Source organism: Megalobrama amblycephala, linkage group LG24 (assembly GCF_018812025.1).
Source record: "Megalobrama amblycephala isolate DHTTF-2021 linkage group LG24, ASM1881202v1, whole genome shotgun sequence".
NCBI classification, from domain to species: domain Eukaryota; kingdom Metazoa; phylum Chordata; class Actinopteri; order Cypriniformes; family Xenocyprididae; genus Megalobrama; species Megalobrama amblycephala.
In genome coordinates, this window is record NC_063067.1 from 5,371,289 (window position 1) to 5,390,624 (window position 19,336).

At 35.8% G+C, this 19,336-nt stretch overlaps 2 protein-coding genes across 2 annotated transcripts in view; both read left to right on the top strand.

The window, feature by feature from the left end:
- Positions 1-7,444, top strand: part of fyco1a (FYVE and coiled-coil domain autophagy adaptor 1a) — a 32,420-nt gene extending 24,976 nt beyond the window's left edge. The window contains exons 15-18 of the mRNA XM_048177193.1: positions 2,067-2,162; positions 2,455-2,665; positions 3,665-3,774; positions 5,901-7,444. Of these exons, the coding sequence (XP_048033150.1) occupies positions 2,067-2,162; positions 2,455-2,665; positions 3,665-3,774; positions 5,901-5,976 (493 nt within the window). The 3' untranslated portion in view covers positions 5,977-7,444. The remainder of the gene's footprint in view (positions 1-2,066; positions 2,163-2,454; positions 2,666-3,664; positions 3,775-5,900) is intronic.
- Positions 7,445-7,579: 135 nt separating this feature from the next.
- The window catches only part of ghrhrl (growth hormone releasing hormone receptor, like), a 55,382-nt gene continuing 43,625 nt past the window's right edge, over positions 7,580-19,336 (top strand). Inside the window, exons 1-2 of the mRNA XM_048177194.1 lie at positions 7,580-7,933; positions 11,330-11,443. Coding sequence (XP_048033151.1) covers positions 7,868-7,933; positions 11,330-11,443 — 180 coding nt within the window. The 5' untranslated portion in view covers positions 7,580-7,867. The remainder of the gene's footprint in view (positions 7,934-11,329; positions 11,444-19,336) is intronic.

Consider the following 19,336-nt stretch of genomic DNA (forward strand, 5'->3'; position numbering starts at 1 on the left):
GCTAAAAATATTAATTAAATATTCAGGAATAAAATACATTTTAAAATACAGGAAAGGAAAATTGAAAATAGTTATTTTAAATTATAATAATGTTTCACAGATTTACTGTTTTTACTGTATTTATGATCAAATAAATGCAGCCTTGGTGAGCATAAAAGACTTACCGACCCCAAACTTTTGAACGGTAGTGTACTAATCTAGCTTAAACTTTAAACCTGGCATGGTACACTGCAAATGTTGTTGGCTCTTATAATATATTGCTTGTGATGTTCCTTATTTGTATGTTGCTTCAGATAAATGCTTCTGCCAAATGAATAAATGTAAATAAAAATACATTGATGCTGCATATACAGTCTGTGTGAAAGCACACTTTTGTGGTATATGCTGATAAGATGTGAAGCTTTTAGACTTATTGTGAAATGATCGATGATGCTAGATGCACGTTTTTATTTCAAGACTGTTTTTATGCGTTTAACTTCACAATTACTAAAGGAATCATTAAGGAATCACATTCATTAAAGGTGCCCTAGAATCAAAAAAATTAATTTACCTTGGCATAGTTGAATAACAAGAGTTCAGTACATGGAAAAGACATACATTGAGTTTCAAACTCCATTGTTTCCTCCTCCTTATGTAAATCTCATTTGTTTAAAAGACCTCCGAAGAACAGGCGAATCTCAACATAACACCGACTGTTACGTAACAGTCAGGATCATTAATATGTACGCCCCCAATATTTGCATATGCCATCTCATGTTCAAGGCATTACACAAGGGCAGCCAGTATTAACGTCTGGATCTGTGCACAGCTGAATCATCAGACTAGGTAAGCAAGCAAGAACAATAGCGAAAAATGGCAGATGGAGCAATAATAACTGACATGATCCATGATAACATGATATTTTTAGTGATATTTGTAAATTGTCTTTCTAAATGTTTCGTTAGCATGTTGCTAATGTACTGTTAAATGTGGTTAAAGTTACCATCGTTTCTTACTGTATTCATGGAGACAAGAGCCGTCGCTATTTTCATTTTTTAACACTTGCAGTCTGTATAATTCATAAACACAACTTCATTCTTTATAAATCTCTCCAACAGTGTAGCATTAGCCTTAAACTCAATCAGAAGTCGAGAGCTTGGGAGGGCAGGGAGCGAGAGATTTAAAGGGGCCGCACGCTGAATTGGCGCATATTTAATGATGCCACAAAAATAGGCAGTTAAAAAAATTAATTAAAAAAAATCTATGGGGTATTTTGAGCTGAAACTTCACAGACACATTCAGGGGACACCTTAGACTTATATTACATCTTGTGAAAGAACGTTCTACGGCACCTTTAAGTGAAATCAGAATTGTTCATGTTCATACAAAGTGTGCACAAACAAAGTGACTAGAGACAATGGATGCACTAAAACATTCTTATGTACTCACAGTCACACTCTGAATGGTCAAATTTGTAGCAGCATTATCAAGATTCTCCAGGCTGCATCACCAGGTCTCTGTTTAGAAGATTGCTTTCCTAAATAAGTGTTACAGACAGACAGGAAGTCCTGCCGGGAGATTGCTTGTGGGGGGGATGATTACTGTCAATTTATGCATTTCATGCCATCTTTGGTACATTTTCTAACATTTGTCACTCTGAGATGAGCACAGCATATAATTCTACAGCAACCCCAAAAGATCATGCTTCCTGTGGGTGAGTGCGGTTTCCATAATTAGACGCACTCTCCAGGAAAGGAGAGTTTTGATGGAACATTTTATTTGTGATTTATTAATTTTTTAGTCATTGAAGGTTTTTTAGCATTTATTTTATGTCTATCAAAGGTTTCTTGCACCAAAAACGTAATATGAATGCACATTAATCAGCCTTTTCTCACTTATCGCTTTTTTCACTATCGCTTGTCTCTCTCTCTCTCTCTCTCTCTCTCACATATATATATATATATATATATATATATATATATATATATATATATATATATATATATAATTTTCACATGTGAAATGAATTGTGACCAATTTATTTGTCCCCTCAATTAATGGTTTATTGTGATTATTGTCTTTTACAGTAGCATATCAAGTGATGTGACCCCTGATGAACAGGAAGACATGGTCTCTTCTGTACAGGATGCAGAAATCACCCTCCTCATGTCAGGAGAACTCACGTTAGTATATGCAGGCAAAACAATCACTCTCACACACACACACGCAGTCACACAAACACCCACACGCAAACTCACTTGTTTTGCTATCTTAGTGAGGACATTCCATAGGCACACATTCACACACACACATACAATCACACAAACACACACACACACACACACAATCACTCACACAATCACTCACTCACACATACACTATCACTCATTCACTCACTCACACACAAACACACTCACTCACTCACGCTCCACTATTATTATCATCACTGTTGATTCTGTGCATGTCTTCCTGTAGTGCCTCTGTGCCTCTGGATATAGATGAGATTCCTCATTTCGGCGAAGGTTCCCGTGAGCTTTTTGTCAAGTCCAGCTGCTATAGCACCATTCCCATCACCGTGGGTGACCACGGGCCCATCATCAGCTGGGTGTTCTCTTCCGAGCCAAAGAGCATCTCCTTCACTGTGGTGTACAGAGAGACACTCGACACACCTGTTGAGCAGGCCAAGGTAACAAACACACACACACATGCCCTTCAACACCTGTTGAGCATGCAAAGGTTGCCACGGACAACTCGCACTCTTGCTCATTCATACAAGCATGTAAGAGTATTCGCATGAGTCATCACTGACCATCACTAAAGCTGCTTGCTGTAGTTAGTGAGATGCTCTAATAGTTCATGAACAAATGCTGTTGTACGAGTAAGAGTCTCTACATGTGTAATTTGGTAATAGGTGTGTGTGTGTGTGTGTGTGTGTGTGTGTGTGTGTGTGTGTGTGTGTGTGTGTGTGTGTGTGTGTGATTTATCAAAGCTCAGATCACAACTCTAAATACTGCCTCACTTTTAGTGTTGGGGAATAACTAGATTAGAATTAGAAGTAGATTTGAAGAAATATTCTAATATTATAATTGTTATTATTTACTCTGACTTTCTTCTGTGGAAAAGGAGGAAATTTTAAATGTAATAAATTATTTTTGTATTATTTATTTAGTGTTATAGTATTTATTAATATTGTGAATTAACTTTTATTTTTATAATTTTCATTTTCATTTTATTTCAAGTTTTAGTCTTTAATTTGGTTCTGTTTTATTATTTTATTAGTCTTTAACTTATTTATATTTCAGTTTTAGTTAAATTATATTACTTTAGTTTAAGATTTTAGTTTTTTTTTATTTCTAATTTGCAGTTTGCAGTAAGAGTAGCTTGCACAGTAGTTTCACCAACATTGACTGCTTTATTTAAATTAGACAGTGTACCATAACTGAATGTTGAATAATAATGCAATGCAATAATAAAGCAAACTGCAGTGTCTTCACAAACATCACAGATATTAACAGACGTTGCATCAGCTTGCATTATTATATCCCTTCAGTGCGGTGGCGTCTCAAATACATCCTTCTTGTCATCTTGTGGGAGCTGTTCTCACTGCTTTAAATGATTACCATTAATCCTACCTGCCCTTTTATTTCAGACAGTGCTAAATCTCCTTTGTGTCCCTGTGGTTCAGGTTCTGATTCCCCTCACACGCTGTAACTCGCACAAAGAGACCATACAGGGCCAACTCAAAGTCCGCAACCCAGGAGTCTACACACTCATCTTTGATAACTCGTTTTCCAGGTACAGTAACACACTGGTGACATTTGCACTCTCCGGGAAACCTTTCAGCGCTTGTGCTTCTAAAAAAAAAAATCTATTTTTTTGAAAAATCTATTTTTTTGAACAGATATGATTTTGCTGATGTTTACTACAGTGTCAAACTGTTTTGTTTATTTACTTTCCTCAGTGCAATAATGTACTCTGCTGTGCAGTCCAATATTGTGTTACTCCCTAAAAAGTAATTAAGTTACTTATTATGGAAAGCAATATGTTATGTTACTTTTGCAATACTTGCTTGCTTGTTTGTTTTTTCACAAAAAAGTTCTGTTTTTGGCAAATGTAAAGGCCTTTTCCAGTGTTGCCAAGTCTGCGGTTTTCCCGCAGAATTGGGCTATTTTAACACTGTTGCTGTGAGTAGTTTTTAAATGACCGCGGGTTGAAGCGACCCCAAATATCATGACGTTTAGACCCTGGAATGCGAATTTTACCAGAGGAACCCTGCCAAAATGCGGATTTTACCTCTCAGAATGTGATTTTTACCAGGGGACCCCCCTGAAATGCGATTGGGCTAGTTTTGAGTAGAAATTGAATAGAGTAGAATTTTGTTGTGAAAACCTGGCAACCCTGGCCCTTTCAGACCAAAAGTCCAAATGCAAAAAGGAAAAGCAAATTCACACCTGTACAGTAGAGGGCGCAGCTCAAATAAACATTTCAGCTGTGTTGCCATTCTGGATTGTAGAAGAATAAGGCCCCCGTCCACACGGAGACGCGTTTTTGTGAATACGCACAAATTTTATTTTGGGATAGGCGTTTCGTCCATACAGATACGCGTTTTCGGAAGGTGAAACTGCTATTTTTTGAAACCGGGTCCCAGAGTGGATAAATCTGAAAACGCCGTCTTTGTGTTTTCGTGTGGACAGCCAATCCGTATATTTTGTGAAACGATGATGTCATCACCTCACGTGTCGTCCCTAGTCAGATGGCGTTAACAGCACAAAACGGCAACAACAATAGCAGACTCTAGATGCTTGTGTTCGTGCTGCAGAAGATACTGAGCCAAAATAAAGCGTTATTTCTAAGCTTTACTATAGTTTGTATCTCCAAGTCTTATTCGCTGCTTTAAGTGTATCTCTGTGGCAGAATTACAGCGCCACATAATGGTCTGGCATGTATACTACTTCGTTTTGAGTCATTTCAGTGGTTTCGTGTGGACGCAGATATTTCTTGAGAAGAACGTGGCTGTATCCGAAATGGCATACTTCTCTATTACATAGTAAGCGAAAAACAGTATGTGACAAAAGAAGTATGTCTGAATTCACAGTACTCAAAAGAGTAGGCAAAAAGTATCCAGATGACCTACAATTTTCTGCTGAGATTCTGAAGTGTGCATATGATGGACACTTTACTATCCCATGAGGCCACGGTAGAGGGTTTATGAACTCACGTTACTTGTAATGCGTCAAATATTATACAATTTAAAATAACTGTTTTGACTATTTGAATATGTTGTAAAATGTAATTTATTCCTGTGATCAAAGCTGAATTTTCAGCATCATTACTTCATCAGTGTCACATGATCCTTCGGATATCATTCTAGCATGATGATTTGATGATCAAGAAACATTTATTATCAGTTGAAAACCGTTGTGCTGCTTCATATTTTTGTGTAAAATGTGATTACAATTTTTTTTTACAAAATGTTACATTTTTTGTCTGTCACTTTTGATCAATTGAATCCATTCTTGCTGAATCCAAGTATTAATATATTTAAAGATCCTTTTTAAAAATACTTACTGACCCCTAAACTTTTGAACACTAGTGTACCTACTAACATTTGTACTTTGCAAATTCCAACACATTGCATATATATTGCATGTGAAAAAATTAATCTGAGATGACAGAAAGTGTTGAGAAATATCAACTATACATATTGCATATCAGTACTGTAATTTAAAGTCTGAAGTATAAAGTTAAAAATGAGTTTGATCTATTTAAAGGATGATTAGCTTAGCAGCAAGCTAACGCCAGACACTATTAGAATTAAATATTTGTTGAGTTGCTGCAGCATGATTTTTTATATCTTTAGTTATTGTTTGGAACGATGAAATGAAGCAGTTGCTGTTTCTCCTGTGTTTTCTTTTCAACAGATTTCTCTCCAAGAAGGTCAACTATCACCTGACCATCGAGAAGCCAATCATCTACGATGGAAGTGACTTCCCTTAAAAGTGGCTTTGTGGTGGTGTGTAGTGTCCTCGTGTGAGCTGTGTTTTATTTTTATCCTTATTCATTTCAGACCTGTCCCTGTGTGCCAAGGGTTTCTGTTTCTGAGTTTTATGGGTTAGTATAGTATTAGTTTTTATGTTTTTCCGCTGATAGCACAGAGGTTATCTGTTGTGACCTGCGTTAAGTGTCATGGAAGGGTTTCTAAAGCACATGTACTCATTGGAAGAGGATTATTTGCTGGTGATTCTTATTTTTTAGTTTTTCGTGTTTTATTTTCCTTGTGGATTCAGTATTTTAAAATGATTTCACAAACACTACAGATGAACTCAAAGCATCAGTGATATCAGCAGTTTAAGCTCACATGGCTAAACATGCAAAGATACGACAATCTCAAATTAAGCTTTAAAAATGGTCAATTCAGAGAAGTCATTTTCATTTCTAGCTGCTTATTCATGCAATGTGAGAATGTACTATATTATATACATACTATATGCCCTTGAGTTTACCAAGTACACAGAAAAAGTTTGTTTTTCATACATACAGTCATGTTAACTGCCAGTATTTTGGCGTATTTTTATGGTCTCTTTATAACATTTTGAAACCATAATGCTGAGAATTTCATACAGGGTAAAACTGTGTGGTACAAAAAAAGCAATAAGTGTCTTATATGTCTAGCTAACAGTCATTTTTTTTTTTTTTTACTCAAAGCTGGATAATATAAGATGTTTATGTCCTATATCAGTTTCACTTAATTTTGTAGTCCCCAACAGCTAGGTCAAATTGCCTGACAGCAATTGTAATATTTAACTATAAATAATACCATTATATTATATATGCAGAATGTATACACATGCAAATATGGCACTTTTTTATTATTCTACTCAGTCTATGCAGTAATTTTGCTTACAATACATTGAATGAAATGGCACATACTTTAGCACTTGCACAGAGTATATTTTTTTGCAAATTACTCACATTCATAATGTTCATTTCTGTTTTCTCTAAACTGTAGAATATGCATTTCTGAATCCTCATCCTTGGAGCTCATCAAACATTAGTAATATGAACACTAAGGGTATTAAATGTGCATTTAATGGACTTTGAAAGCAAATATTCCAGACACACGTTTATTCATTGCATGTAAGGTTCACATATAATTTTCCCGGTGACAAAGCTGAACTGCTGCTCTTAAGATTTGTTTATATATTTATATCCCATCTCAAGCTCCTTTTTGAACTATGTGCAATTTTCAAATATTTTCTTAATAGGTCTTGTTCTTTTACAAGAGTAATGGTATTTTAAATAAATTGATACTTCTGAAGTACTTTTTAAAAGCCGTTGTTCAGGAAATTGTGAATAATTCATGAATGTCACTGATTTTAATTATGGTATTTGTGAATCTATGCAATCAATGTTTACAATTTGCAGAACCCTTTAAATGTAATAAAGTTTTATCAGTTCAACATCAGTGCAACAGTTTTTGTATAACACATATGCATTTGTATATATGCGTGCATGTGATGATTAACTGGCTTTTTATATGTACGTTTTTCCGAAATAGGACTAAATGAGCTTTTATCATCTGTATTGGCAGTATGTGGTGTGTTGTTGCTCATTAGATCTTTGTAGTGACCCATCTTTCTGCTAGTAACTTGGTGGTTCACATGACATTGCCTTCTCTATGTAAAATAAAACGGCTTTTTCTGGAAATCACATGTTTTAAAAACAAAAAATCATTTCAAAATGAACAAAATTTAAAAAATACAGTCAATACATCGTTACTCTTTCTTCCAAAACATGATTTTGTCTTACCCTGATTTACTATAGTAAGCCTATTATATGTGTTTATATTTTAGACTTGCTTGGATGGTTCTCGCAGGAATTTGCATACATGCGTCACTCACCCGTGTGTGTTTTCCTAGGAAGTGTGTGTCACGTTTGGCACAGAGACAAGAAGGTAAGATCCATATGCAGCTTTAATGGGGTAATCCAAAACGTAAATCCAAAGACAGGCAAGGCTCAAACTCCATAGAACAGTCCATACAAAAGCAAAGAAAACAACAACAGAAGCCGGTAACCGTAAATGAAACCACAATAACAAAAGCAGAAACAAACCAGGAATAAATAGACAGACACTAATGATGAAACACAAAACAGCTAGGTGCAATGAACGGGATAATGAGTGGGTTATGGGAATTGAAGTCCAACTGAGGTGAACAATAGTCCGTGTTGGAGTGCCCTCTGGTGGCTAAATAGGGCACTCCAGCTGGTGATCATGACAGTGTGTCTGTTTATGGGTATAGATACAGTAATGTCTTCAGCTAGTCAGCTTGAGATCCTTTAAAGGGGCTCTATGTAGGAATGACACCTAGTGTTCAAAATAGGTACTGCAGTCCAATTTCAAAATATTGTTTGCCCCAACCCCGTTCAAAGACACAGGTTGCCAGCAACAATAGGGAGTGCAATAGACAATGAAAGCTGAGGAGACTTAAACACTGTACACTGATGAGTTAATTTATCTGATTTAATATGCTGTTGTTCATAGAGATATTTAGATGGATTCAGAGGCTTTTAGGTCAAGTGGAATCTGCGATTCCCAGTTTGTTTATTGGTTTCCGTGGTTGCAATATGCAGTGTTTTCTGCTAACTGGCAACCTGTGATGTTGAAATACTATTGGATAAACTGGCAGCACACGGTTTCGCACAGACCAAAACAAAGACATTCCGACATGGAACACACATTTCAAAGTAGAATATCTGGCTGTAGAAATGTTTTTCTGAGGAACAAGTAGGTGAACTTAGCATGTTTCCTAAATATCTGCAAACATACTGGGGTATTTTTATGCTTTATTAAAGTAAAAATCTTACATAGAGCCCCTTTAAAGGGGACCTATTATGCCCCCTTTAAGATGTAATATAAGTCTCTGGTGTCCCCAGAATGTGTCTGTGAAGTTTTAGCTCAAAATACCCCACAGATCATTTATTATAGCTTGTCAAAATTGCTCCTATTTGGGTTTGAGCAAAAACACGCCGTTTTTGTGTGTGTCCCTTTAAATGCAAATGAGCTGCTGCTCCCGGCCCCCTTTCCAGAAGAGGAACAGCTTGCGCTTCAGTTGCTCAACAACAACAAAGCTGGAGAATCTCACTCAGCCAAAATGAGGATTGTCAGTAACGGTGTTCAGCCTTACATTGTTCAAACCGGAGTCGACACTGATGGAGAGACTCAGGAAGAAGTTACAACTTTTAGAATGAAACTGGACGTTTCTGAATGGTTAGTGGATAAATTTATGTAGTTGCTGTGGAGTTGATTCAACTCATTGACTAGCATGTGTCGTCATGTTAATTTTTTGTTCAAATCCCGTATGGACGCCCACTATACATAGCGTACCTGTTTGCCAAACAGAGCCATACACACCAGGCTAACATTTATGATTGCTATCAAATGCTGTGAATGGTCTAATATTTTTTTCCAAAATATCTCTTGGACAGAAACACTCTTTTTTTTAGCAATCAAGCTTGCCCGGGTCAACTTGCAGTCTATCCAGTCTGCTCGTCTGTGCAGCCAACGACAGAACAGTTAGCATGCTTTGCTCGAACTTTTGCCATGCGTTAGAACTGATGCACCGCTGTCGCTTGCGAAAACAAAAAGGCGGCGCCATGGGTGGAAACGTGCAGATTAAGGGGCGGTAATATTATAATAAGATCCCCTTCATACATCACTAGAGGGGCGAAATCTGAGTGGCTCGTTTTTTCACATGCTTGAAGAGAAAGGTTTGCCAAAACAAAGTTACTGGGTTGTCCTTTTGACATTTTCTGGGTTGGTAGATGCACCGGGGACCTGATTATAGCACTTAAAGGTGCCATCGAATTGAAAATTGAATTTACCTTGGCATAGTTGAATAACAAGAGTTCAGTACATGGAAATGACATACAGTGAGTCTCAAACACCATTGTTTCCTCCTTATATAAATCTCATTTGTTTAAAAGACCTCCGAAGAACAGGTGAATCTCAACATAACACCGACTGTTACATAACAGTCAGGATCATTAATATGTACGCCCCCAATATTTGCATATGCCAGCCCATGTTCAAGGCATTAGACAAGGCCAGAACATCTGGATCTGTGCACAGCTGAATCATCAGACTAGGTAAGCAAGCAAGAACAATAGCGAAAAATGGCAGATGGAGCGATAATAACTGACATGATCCATGATTACATGATATTTTTAGTGATATTTGTAAATTGTCTTTCTAAATGTTTCGTTAGCATGTTGCTAATGTACTGTTAAATGTGGTTAAAGTTACCATAGTTTATTACTGTATTCACGGAGACAAGAGCCGTCACTATTTTCATTATTAAACACTTGCAGTCTGTATAATTCATAAACACAACTTCATTCTTTATAAATCTCTCCAACAGTGTAGCATTAGCCGTTAGCCACGGAGCACTATCAAACTCATTCAGAATCAAATGTAAACATCCAAATAAATACCATACTTACGCGATTAGACATGCTGCATGACGAACACTTTGTAAAGATCCATTTTTAGGGTTATATTAGCTGTGTGAACTTTGTTTATGCAATGATAGAGTCAAGAGCTCAGGAGGGGGCGGAGAGCGCGAGCAATTAAAGGGGCCGCAGCCTGAATCGGCGCATTTCAAAAAATTTATTTAAAAAAATCTATGGGGTATTTTGAGCTGCAACTTCACAGACACATTCAGGGGACACCTTAGACTTATATTACATCTTGTAAAAAAAAAAAACGTTCAATGGCACCTTTAAACACAGAAAAAGTCAGATTTTCATTATATTTACCCTTTAAGTCTAAGCTGATTATATATCTTAAGCCTAGTGTTGAATGGTTTATGAGCAGAATGGTAACTATATTCATCCGCACAGTCATGCAGAGCCGAAGCACAACAAAACAATGTTTTTTGCAAAATGCATGCAACTGCTACAGGGCCAAAAGTTACATAGTGTGCCTTTAATTGCAATAAATAAATAAAATATACTAAGAGCACCATTTAAGTGTTTTTAAAATGTGCATTTGCAAAAATAAATAGAATAAATAGATGTTGTAGTGCACCTAAAATGAAAAATTCAAGAAATTTACATTAAACTTTAAGCAGTTTTGATAAGATATGCTTGTGTTTGAGGAACATCAATACAGTCATTCAAAAACAGGTTCTCATCCCGTCTGAGGAAAGTAAACTGAGCTGTAAAAAGTGCATTTGTTGCAATTCCCTGCAGTAGAGATGCAATGGTTTTCAACGCGCCATGTGTAGCAGCAGTATTATGAATGATATGCGCTCCTCTCCTCTCTCTCTCTCTCTCTCCTCTGATTGGTCAGACTCGGTCTATAAAGCATTTGATCCAACTACAGCTGTCAGCGCGCGCTGTGGGCAAGACTGGAGACATGCGTTCGTGTGTTCGTGGGATCCTGTGCTTGACATCTCTTACAGCTGTGAGTATGCACAAACTAATTTATTCACCACTGTTCTTTATTAGGAAAACTGAAGTTGACAGTAACGCTACACATAATACATGCAACTAACGAGATGCATTTCATTTGAAAACTTACTGCATTGTTTTTTTTATGCTTGCATATATATGCTTTTTACAAAGCACATTTGTGTGAGAAGCATCTTTATAACAAGGAATTACTTTTAATGTGTAGTTTGTGGTCCAGCTAGCTAATTCAGTTAATCCACGCGCACGGGAAGAGACTGTATTGTGTTTTATTCTTATCTCCTGTATTAACTTTGTATTGTTTTGCTAAATATTATTTTGGGCACTGCGAGAATATGATCTTAATCAATGTGCTCTTAATTCATTATTGCATTGCATGTTTGCTCAGCCGTTAAGGCGCTGCTTTAAAGGTAGAGTAAGCGATTTTTCCACATCTGGCTCATAGACTCAGTAAACTGAGAAAAAGAGTCGGGAGCGGCCCGCGCTTTTTAGCTAATTAAAATACCTGGACAAGCAGAAAGACTCTTTGCTGTCAATCATTTTACGTGCGAGTTCTCTGTCAGAAGGTTGCTTAATACATCATTTGAGGGCAGGATATTTTTATGATTCTGATGTTAACTTACTCATTTAGCTTACTTTTTTAATTTTTGCCTGTGACCTGATGAAACCCCAGTAAATAAATATTTTAAAGTCGTGTTTAGCAGAGTCCTGCATCTTGGAACAAAGGCTTGCGATGGAGAAATGTCACTGTTTTTACTGTGTTCTTACTATTCCTATGGATTTTATAACATTTACTGTACATAGGGTTTGTTGTTTTATATTTCGTGTTTTAGCTGAGTGGGCGTGGCCTTAAAGAAAGCGTGAATGTGGGAATTGCTCTTTTTAGCTATTTATGAAAATGTTTGTGCAATTGTATGTTGGTTTTACCTATCCTATTTATTGTATTTATTGATTTATTTGAACTACTCTTGTTCTTAATCATTTTGTTTCTCTATTTATTAATCATATGGTGAGGCATGAGTTAATGTTCCAATTATCAAGCAGGAAAATGTGCGTATGTCACTAGAAGATTGGAGGACTGATCAGGGGTTTTGAGATATTGAATAAGGTTATTGAAGTGCTGCGTGAGAGCACTGAAACGCTGGCCTTGATAGATGATGAGGAGAGTTTGTACTGTTTTAGTACATTGAAGTTCTAGTTTTTAGACTGTTTTTATTGATAACCTTTTTATTTTCTCTTAACCATATTTATTTGCACATTTTTGCACATCTGCTGTAAATAAGCATCTTTCCAACATCCCTCCATTTTTTTCGTCCTGGTGTGATTCTCCTGGTGACCGCTCGGGTCCCTATCACAAGGCTTAACCCTTATAGAGTCTTTGGGGTCTTTTTAGACCCCAAACGACGTTTGCTCAAATAAAAAAAAAATGTTCTCTTTGTCCAAATGACATGCAACTGTACAGTTGTTAACACTTTCTAGATCTACAAAGAAAAAAAAAATTGGAGTGATGGCTTGTTTTTATGTTAGTGTAAAAAAAAAAAAAAAAGCACACTCAGGGTCTTCGGGGTCTCTACAGACCCCAGGCAACAAAATGTAATTTTGAAACAAAATAATTGTTTTTTAAAAAACAAATGTAATTTTACTCTGTTTATTAATGTTTTTACTACATACTTGTGCAGTTTTTGGAGGATTTGTCATATCTTTTAAATTTATATAAATAAATAAATAAATAAATAAATAAATAAATATTTTTTATACAAAAACAGCTTTTTATGTAAAATTCACTTTATAAAAGACCCACATTTCTAACTTTCATTCATGGGGATAACATGGATAATTTGACATGGTTTAGTGTATGATTTTTGCCCATCTTTTGGAAAATGCAGTTGTAAAAGTAAAAAAAAAAAATCACTTTAACCAGTAAATGGCTGCAGAGCTCCACTATGTGCTATGTGTTATTTGACTGACTGAAAGACATCTTTTCATAGTTTCTAAATGTTATGAAATCACAATTATAACAATAAAAATTACTTTTTGTCAAAGTTTAGCATTTTTTTTGTACTGAAAAAAATAAGTTTTTCAAAAATGTTGATTTTGAGGATGAATTTTGTCCATTTTCTAAGTGGAGTCTCATCATAATGTAAAAATATTGAAAAACAGATTTTTTTCATTACAAAAATAATAAACTTTGACAAAAAAATAGCCTTTATTGTTATAATTATGATTTCATAATATTTAGATATGAATCCAACGGAAAAAAAACTTGTGAAAAGATGTCTTTCAGTCAGTCAAATAGCACATAGCATATAGTAGAGCTCTGCAGCCATCTACTGGTAAATAATGATAGTTTTTTTTTACTTTTAAAACTGCATTTTCCAAAAGATGGGCAAAAATCTTACACTAAACCATGTCAAATTATCCCCATGAATAATTCAATTTAGAAATGTGGGTCTTTTATAAAGTGAATTTTACATAAAAAGCTGTTTTTGTATAAAAACCTATTTAAAAATATTTTTTAATTTATTTATATAAATTTAAAAAATATGATAAATCCTCCAAAAACTGTACAAACATGGAGTAAAAACATTAATAAACAGAGAAAAAAAAAAAAAAAAAAAAAAAAGTATTTTGTTACAAAATTGCATTTTGTTGCCTGGGGTCTGTGGAGACCCCGAAGACCCTGAGTGTACTTCCCAAACGAAGACCACACAAGGGTTAATATTACCTAGTTTGATGATAAAAACAAAAAATTCCAATAAAGACCAATCTTTTTTCCACAAAATAAGAATGAAGAAGATTTTTAAATGTCAAAGCAGTTAAATGTCAAAAGTTTAGGCTTTAATCAAAATGTATAATTTAACTTCTATGATAAATTATAACTTTAACTTGTTAAATTATTATAATTTAAAATGTATAAAAATGTATTCAAATACTTCATTTAATGTCAAAGTGTCAAAGTCCTGGTGTGTCCTAGTCACCACACAAGGAAGTGCAGATACAAAGTCTTTAATTAAACTCAGGAGATAACAAGAGAATCAAAACGTAGGAGATAACTGGAGAACCAAAGCAGCAGCATGAACACACTCTTAAATAAAGACAATACAGGACAAGGAACTAACTCAAACTGAAGGCAGACAAAGGGAGAAACTAACTAGACACACCTGAACTGAAGACACTAATTAATCAGTAACCAAGGTAACTAAATAATGGCGGGAAACTGAACAAAGGAACGTGATAAAATACAAACAAACTCATAAGAACAGAACATAAATGTGACACAAAGAAATACAAGTTTATAAATAAATAAGCCTTTTTCACAAAATCTGTAGATTTCTGTCGATGTTTGGATGTAGTAAAACACCCACAGATGTAGCAGAAAAGGTCAAGTTTGCATTTTCTTCTGTCACTGACCATAATTCTAACCTTGAAATCAGGGTTAGGCATAAAATAATGTCATGCATGTAAAAAAACGGCTGCGAATTGAACGGATAGTTGGAACCTGACTCGGAGGAAGAGAGGAATTTGTTTGTGGCAGTTTTTCTGGTGATTAACTCCCTCGGGTCGGCGGTCACACCGGCGATACCGCCTCGGTTTTTTTCTTACCAGTGTGAAAGAGACTCAAAATACTCCGTGTTGCATACAATTATGAGTTATACACCATTTTTGTGCTTTTTGTAAAATAAAGAAAACTAACATGATGCGTGATCTCTCGTCTCCCTCTGAATGAAGTCCAATCTGATAGTTCTCAGAAAATGAACTGTAACTAAGTGAATACTAATCACAAATGTATGTAATCTGTATGAAAAGAGACACATGTCAGACGCCCGTGATTCAGCTCATTATCCGCTAATGCGGATATAGGTCATTACAGGTCATTATGCGATTCTTTTGTCTTCTCAGGTGTGAATTACAGCATTATTCATGATGATTCACGCCTCCACGCATACTGTGTTTCTTGACAAAAAGTATCTTACAAAAACTAAATCAATATATTGTTTTATATGAAGGAGTAGGCAGGATAATTTTTACATAATTTTGTTTTGTTCATAATTTTTTGTTTTTTCAATAACCACGCATAAATGTTATTCCTTCAAAAACACAAACATGTACATAAATGTTTCTTACATATTATGGTAGCCTAGTTTGTGCTGAATACAGTGTAATGACACTTTTTCCATTAATATGTTTATGAACAACTGAAAAAAGCACAAATGTCAGGGCATGTCAAAACTTCTCCAGGGCCCCAAAAATCCTCAGACCCATGAGGGTTAAAGGATAATACAAGACTTCTTCACCTCACAAATGGTTGTCAAAAGCAAAAATGCTAGGAAATGCACATCATATGTGAGAAAGTGACTGTTTTTGGAATCAGCACCTAAAAATGAGTAAGAAACAAGTACTGGATTTCATTCAGCAAATATGATGCAGGGAGGTGTAATCAGTTCTTGTAAAGTATCACTGAGTGTGTTTTGAGGTTCTTCTAATGGCCAGAACATGCTTCCTTGTTTCCCACCGCTGCAAATAATGGTCTTCCTCCATCACCCGCATCTTTGTGTTTTAGCCACTCTAAACTCCAGCACAGATGGAAAACAGAAATTGCAATGCTTCTGATGCCAAGGTTGCTGTCTGATGTCGAGGTTAGAGTATGCCATTTGCTGTTTCTCTTTTGTGGAGTGTTAAATTCTCCATGCGGTGTGGATTTGAGAGCAAGTGAAATGACTTCAGATACAGATATAGGCCTATTTGGACACACGTCTAACTTTCTCTCAAAGACGGTTGTCAGCTCATCTGGATATTTTGACTTCTTGTGTTTCAAATTGACTTTTAGTTTTTAAACCATCCATTATGCCTGGTAAATGCAGGTGTATGTGGATTTTGTCTCCAAATGAAGAGAAGGCTTCAAAATGATCTCGCAGTCATAAATAAGCACACACTCAACTTTCCTCTGGTGCATCTAGTTGTACACTTGTGTGACCATTTCCTTGGCAACTGCTCCGAAACCCGCCTATATGAAGTAAATGTGGTTGCAAAAGTGCCATCTACGAGCTGAACTGGGGGACCCTTCTTGGAAACGGGGCGGTTAATGGATCTGTGTGCTGTCCTGTAGAATGGAGATTAATGTTCTCCAGGGAGGATGCGCAGTTATAATAGAGCTCTCTGTAAGCGAGACAGGTGGTTTGATATGGAGCAGGTGTTTTTTTCTAAGTGCCCATACAAATAAGCGTTTTCTTTCTCATTTTCTTTGCAGAAGTACATTAACATTTCAGCCCTTCGGAATTCATCAATGGAATCAGTGGTTCGGTTGGCGTGTCGGCTTTAGATTAGTTGTTGCATTCATAATACAAGGCTTTCTTCAAGATGCATATTCTAAATATATCTGTGCAGGCTGAGACAAGCGTTACTATTGTTAAGGGTCAGAAAGTTTTTTTTTTAGATAAATAATTAAATAATTTCAGCATGAAATGGAAGTTATGATAGTCTTTTATATTATATTTATAAATATGTATTCTTATATAATGTATATCCGAGTGAAATGTTTTCATGAAAAAGAAAAATTTTAGGGCGGAACTTGATTTTGTCCATGGGGAATTGATTGGATGGTTGTGGTTTGCTATTGGTGAATCTCATGTGAGTGACAGGTTGCGCCGCCCTCGAGTTGAGACACTGATGAGGGAGGGGATGTTATTTTGATTCATGGTGACTTTAAACGAATGCTCTTCTTTATTAATCAAAGAATCCTGAACAAAATGTATCTCGATTTCCATCAAAATATGAAGCAGCACAACTGTTTTCAACATTGATAATAATCAGAAATGTTTCTTGAGCAGCAAATCATCATATTAGATTGATTTCTGAAGGATCATGTGACACTGAAGACTGGAGTAATGATGCTGAAAATTCAGCTTTGTCATCACAGGAATAAATTACATTTTAAAATATATTACAATAGAAAACGGCTATTTTAAATCATAATAATATTTCAAAATATTACTGTTTTTGCTGTATTTTTTGATCAAATAAATGCAGTTTTGGTGAGCAGAAGAAACTTCTTTCAAAAAGAAGGGACCAGAGAGACTTTAAAGTGTTTTAATTTGGTGTAAAATGCCCTAGCAACCACATAGCAACGCCTGCAACCAACCAACAACCCCCTAACATCATGGCAGTGAGTTTTGTACAGGCTACTGTCACTTACATTTTCTTCAGAAGATGTAAAATTGTCTTTAAGTGAATAATTAGTGTATACTAATTGTTGCTGTCTGCATTACAGCACACACAGTTCAGCTCAGCATCAAAACCAGAAAGTAAAAGCCAATAATAATATTTATTTGTTTTTATGAAACGCATGCTTCAATAGCAGGAGCAGAGAAATAAAAAACCAGGGACAGAAGAACATGTTGGGTAAAATATCCACAGCTTGCAGCTCTGAAATCCTCTGAATCCAATTGTGAGTGATGTCTTAGTAACAGCATGAATGCATTAATGGACTCGCTTTTTATTTCATGTGTAGAGAATCTAAAGCATTAGTGACAAAAGCACTGGCTCTCTTCTCTCATTTTTCCACTAATCAAACCGATTGCGACTCTGAGCATGTCAGAGCGTACGGGTCAAGTTTAGTAACCGCCGATATTAGATGTAAATGACAGTGGAACATGGTGGTTGTGCGTAAATATTTTTTTTTATGCAATGAAGTGTGTGTGAGACCTTATGAAAGGATGATTAAATGAGGCTGAATCTTTACAAATCAACACTTACTCAGAAAGATTTTACCGAGTCAAAATTGACATTTTGATTCATCATGCATACAGTAAATACTAGTGGATTCCATCACTTTATACAGCATGATAACAGATGAATGACTCTTATAAAGAAATGTCACAGCCATATTTCACTCCAAATCAAAAGTAAATAACAAGAACATACATTTTGCATAAAGATTTTTTTTTTTTTTTTTTTTTGCATTGTGACATTATTTACATCACAATTGAGCACATTTTCTTTCCAAATGCTCATACTTTAGTGTTTAGACCTGAAATATGTGACACACATTTAATCATTCACAATTTGTTTAGTTTTCGGAAATGCGAGCTCCAGGCAGCAGCCATTCAGCACTTGTGTACCCACTCATATATATATATATATATATATATATATATATATATATATATATATATATATATGAATGAGCAATATCACACGAGTAGCCATGCGATATGGCTGTATATCATCACGGCTGTTCTCGGCGGGTACACGAGCACTGAACGCCGCTGGCTGGAGCTCGCATTTTTGAAAACGTCTAAAGTCACATATTTCAGGTCTAAACAACTACATTCTCGCCTAAAAAACTCTTAAAACTACAGTTCGTGGTACAACAAGTGTAGAATTTGTAAAAAATACGGTGGATTTGCTTGGCCGCCATGATAGTCGCTTTAAGCGAAGTGATACAAACAGTGAAAAGGTAGGAGTGCTGTTATCTAGAATATCATACGTATATCTAGAATATCACTAGAATATCACATGGCTCTCAGCCAATCAGATTCGAGAACCAGAAAGAACTGTTGTGTGTGTGTATATATATTATAAAATAGAAATTTTTTTGCAACCTTGGCCAGATCTGTGCCTTGCCACAATTCTGTCTCTGAGCTCTTCAGGCAGTTCCTTTGACCTCATGATTCTCATTTGCTCTGACATGCACTGTGAGCTGTAAGGTCTTATATAGGCAGATGTGTGGCTTTCCTAATCAAGTCCAATCAGTATAATCAAACACAGCTGGTCTCAAATGAAGGTGTAGAACCATCTCAAGGATGATCAGAAGAAATGAACAGCACCTGAGTTAAATATATGAGTGTCACAGCAAAGGGTCTGAATACTTAGGACCATGTGATATTTC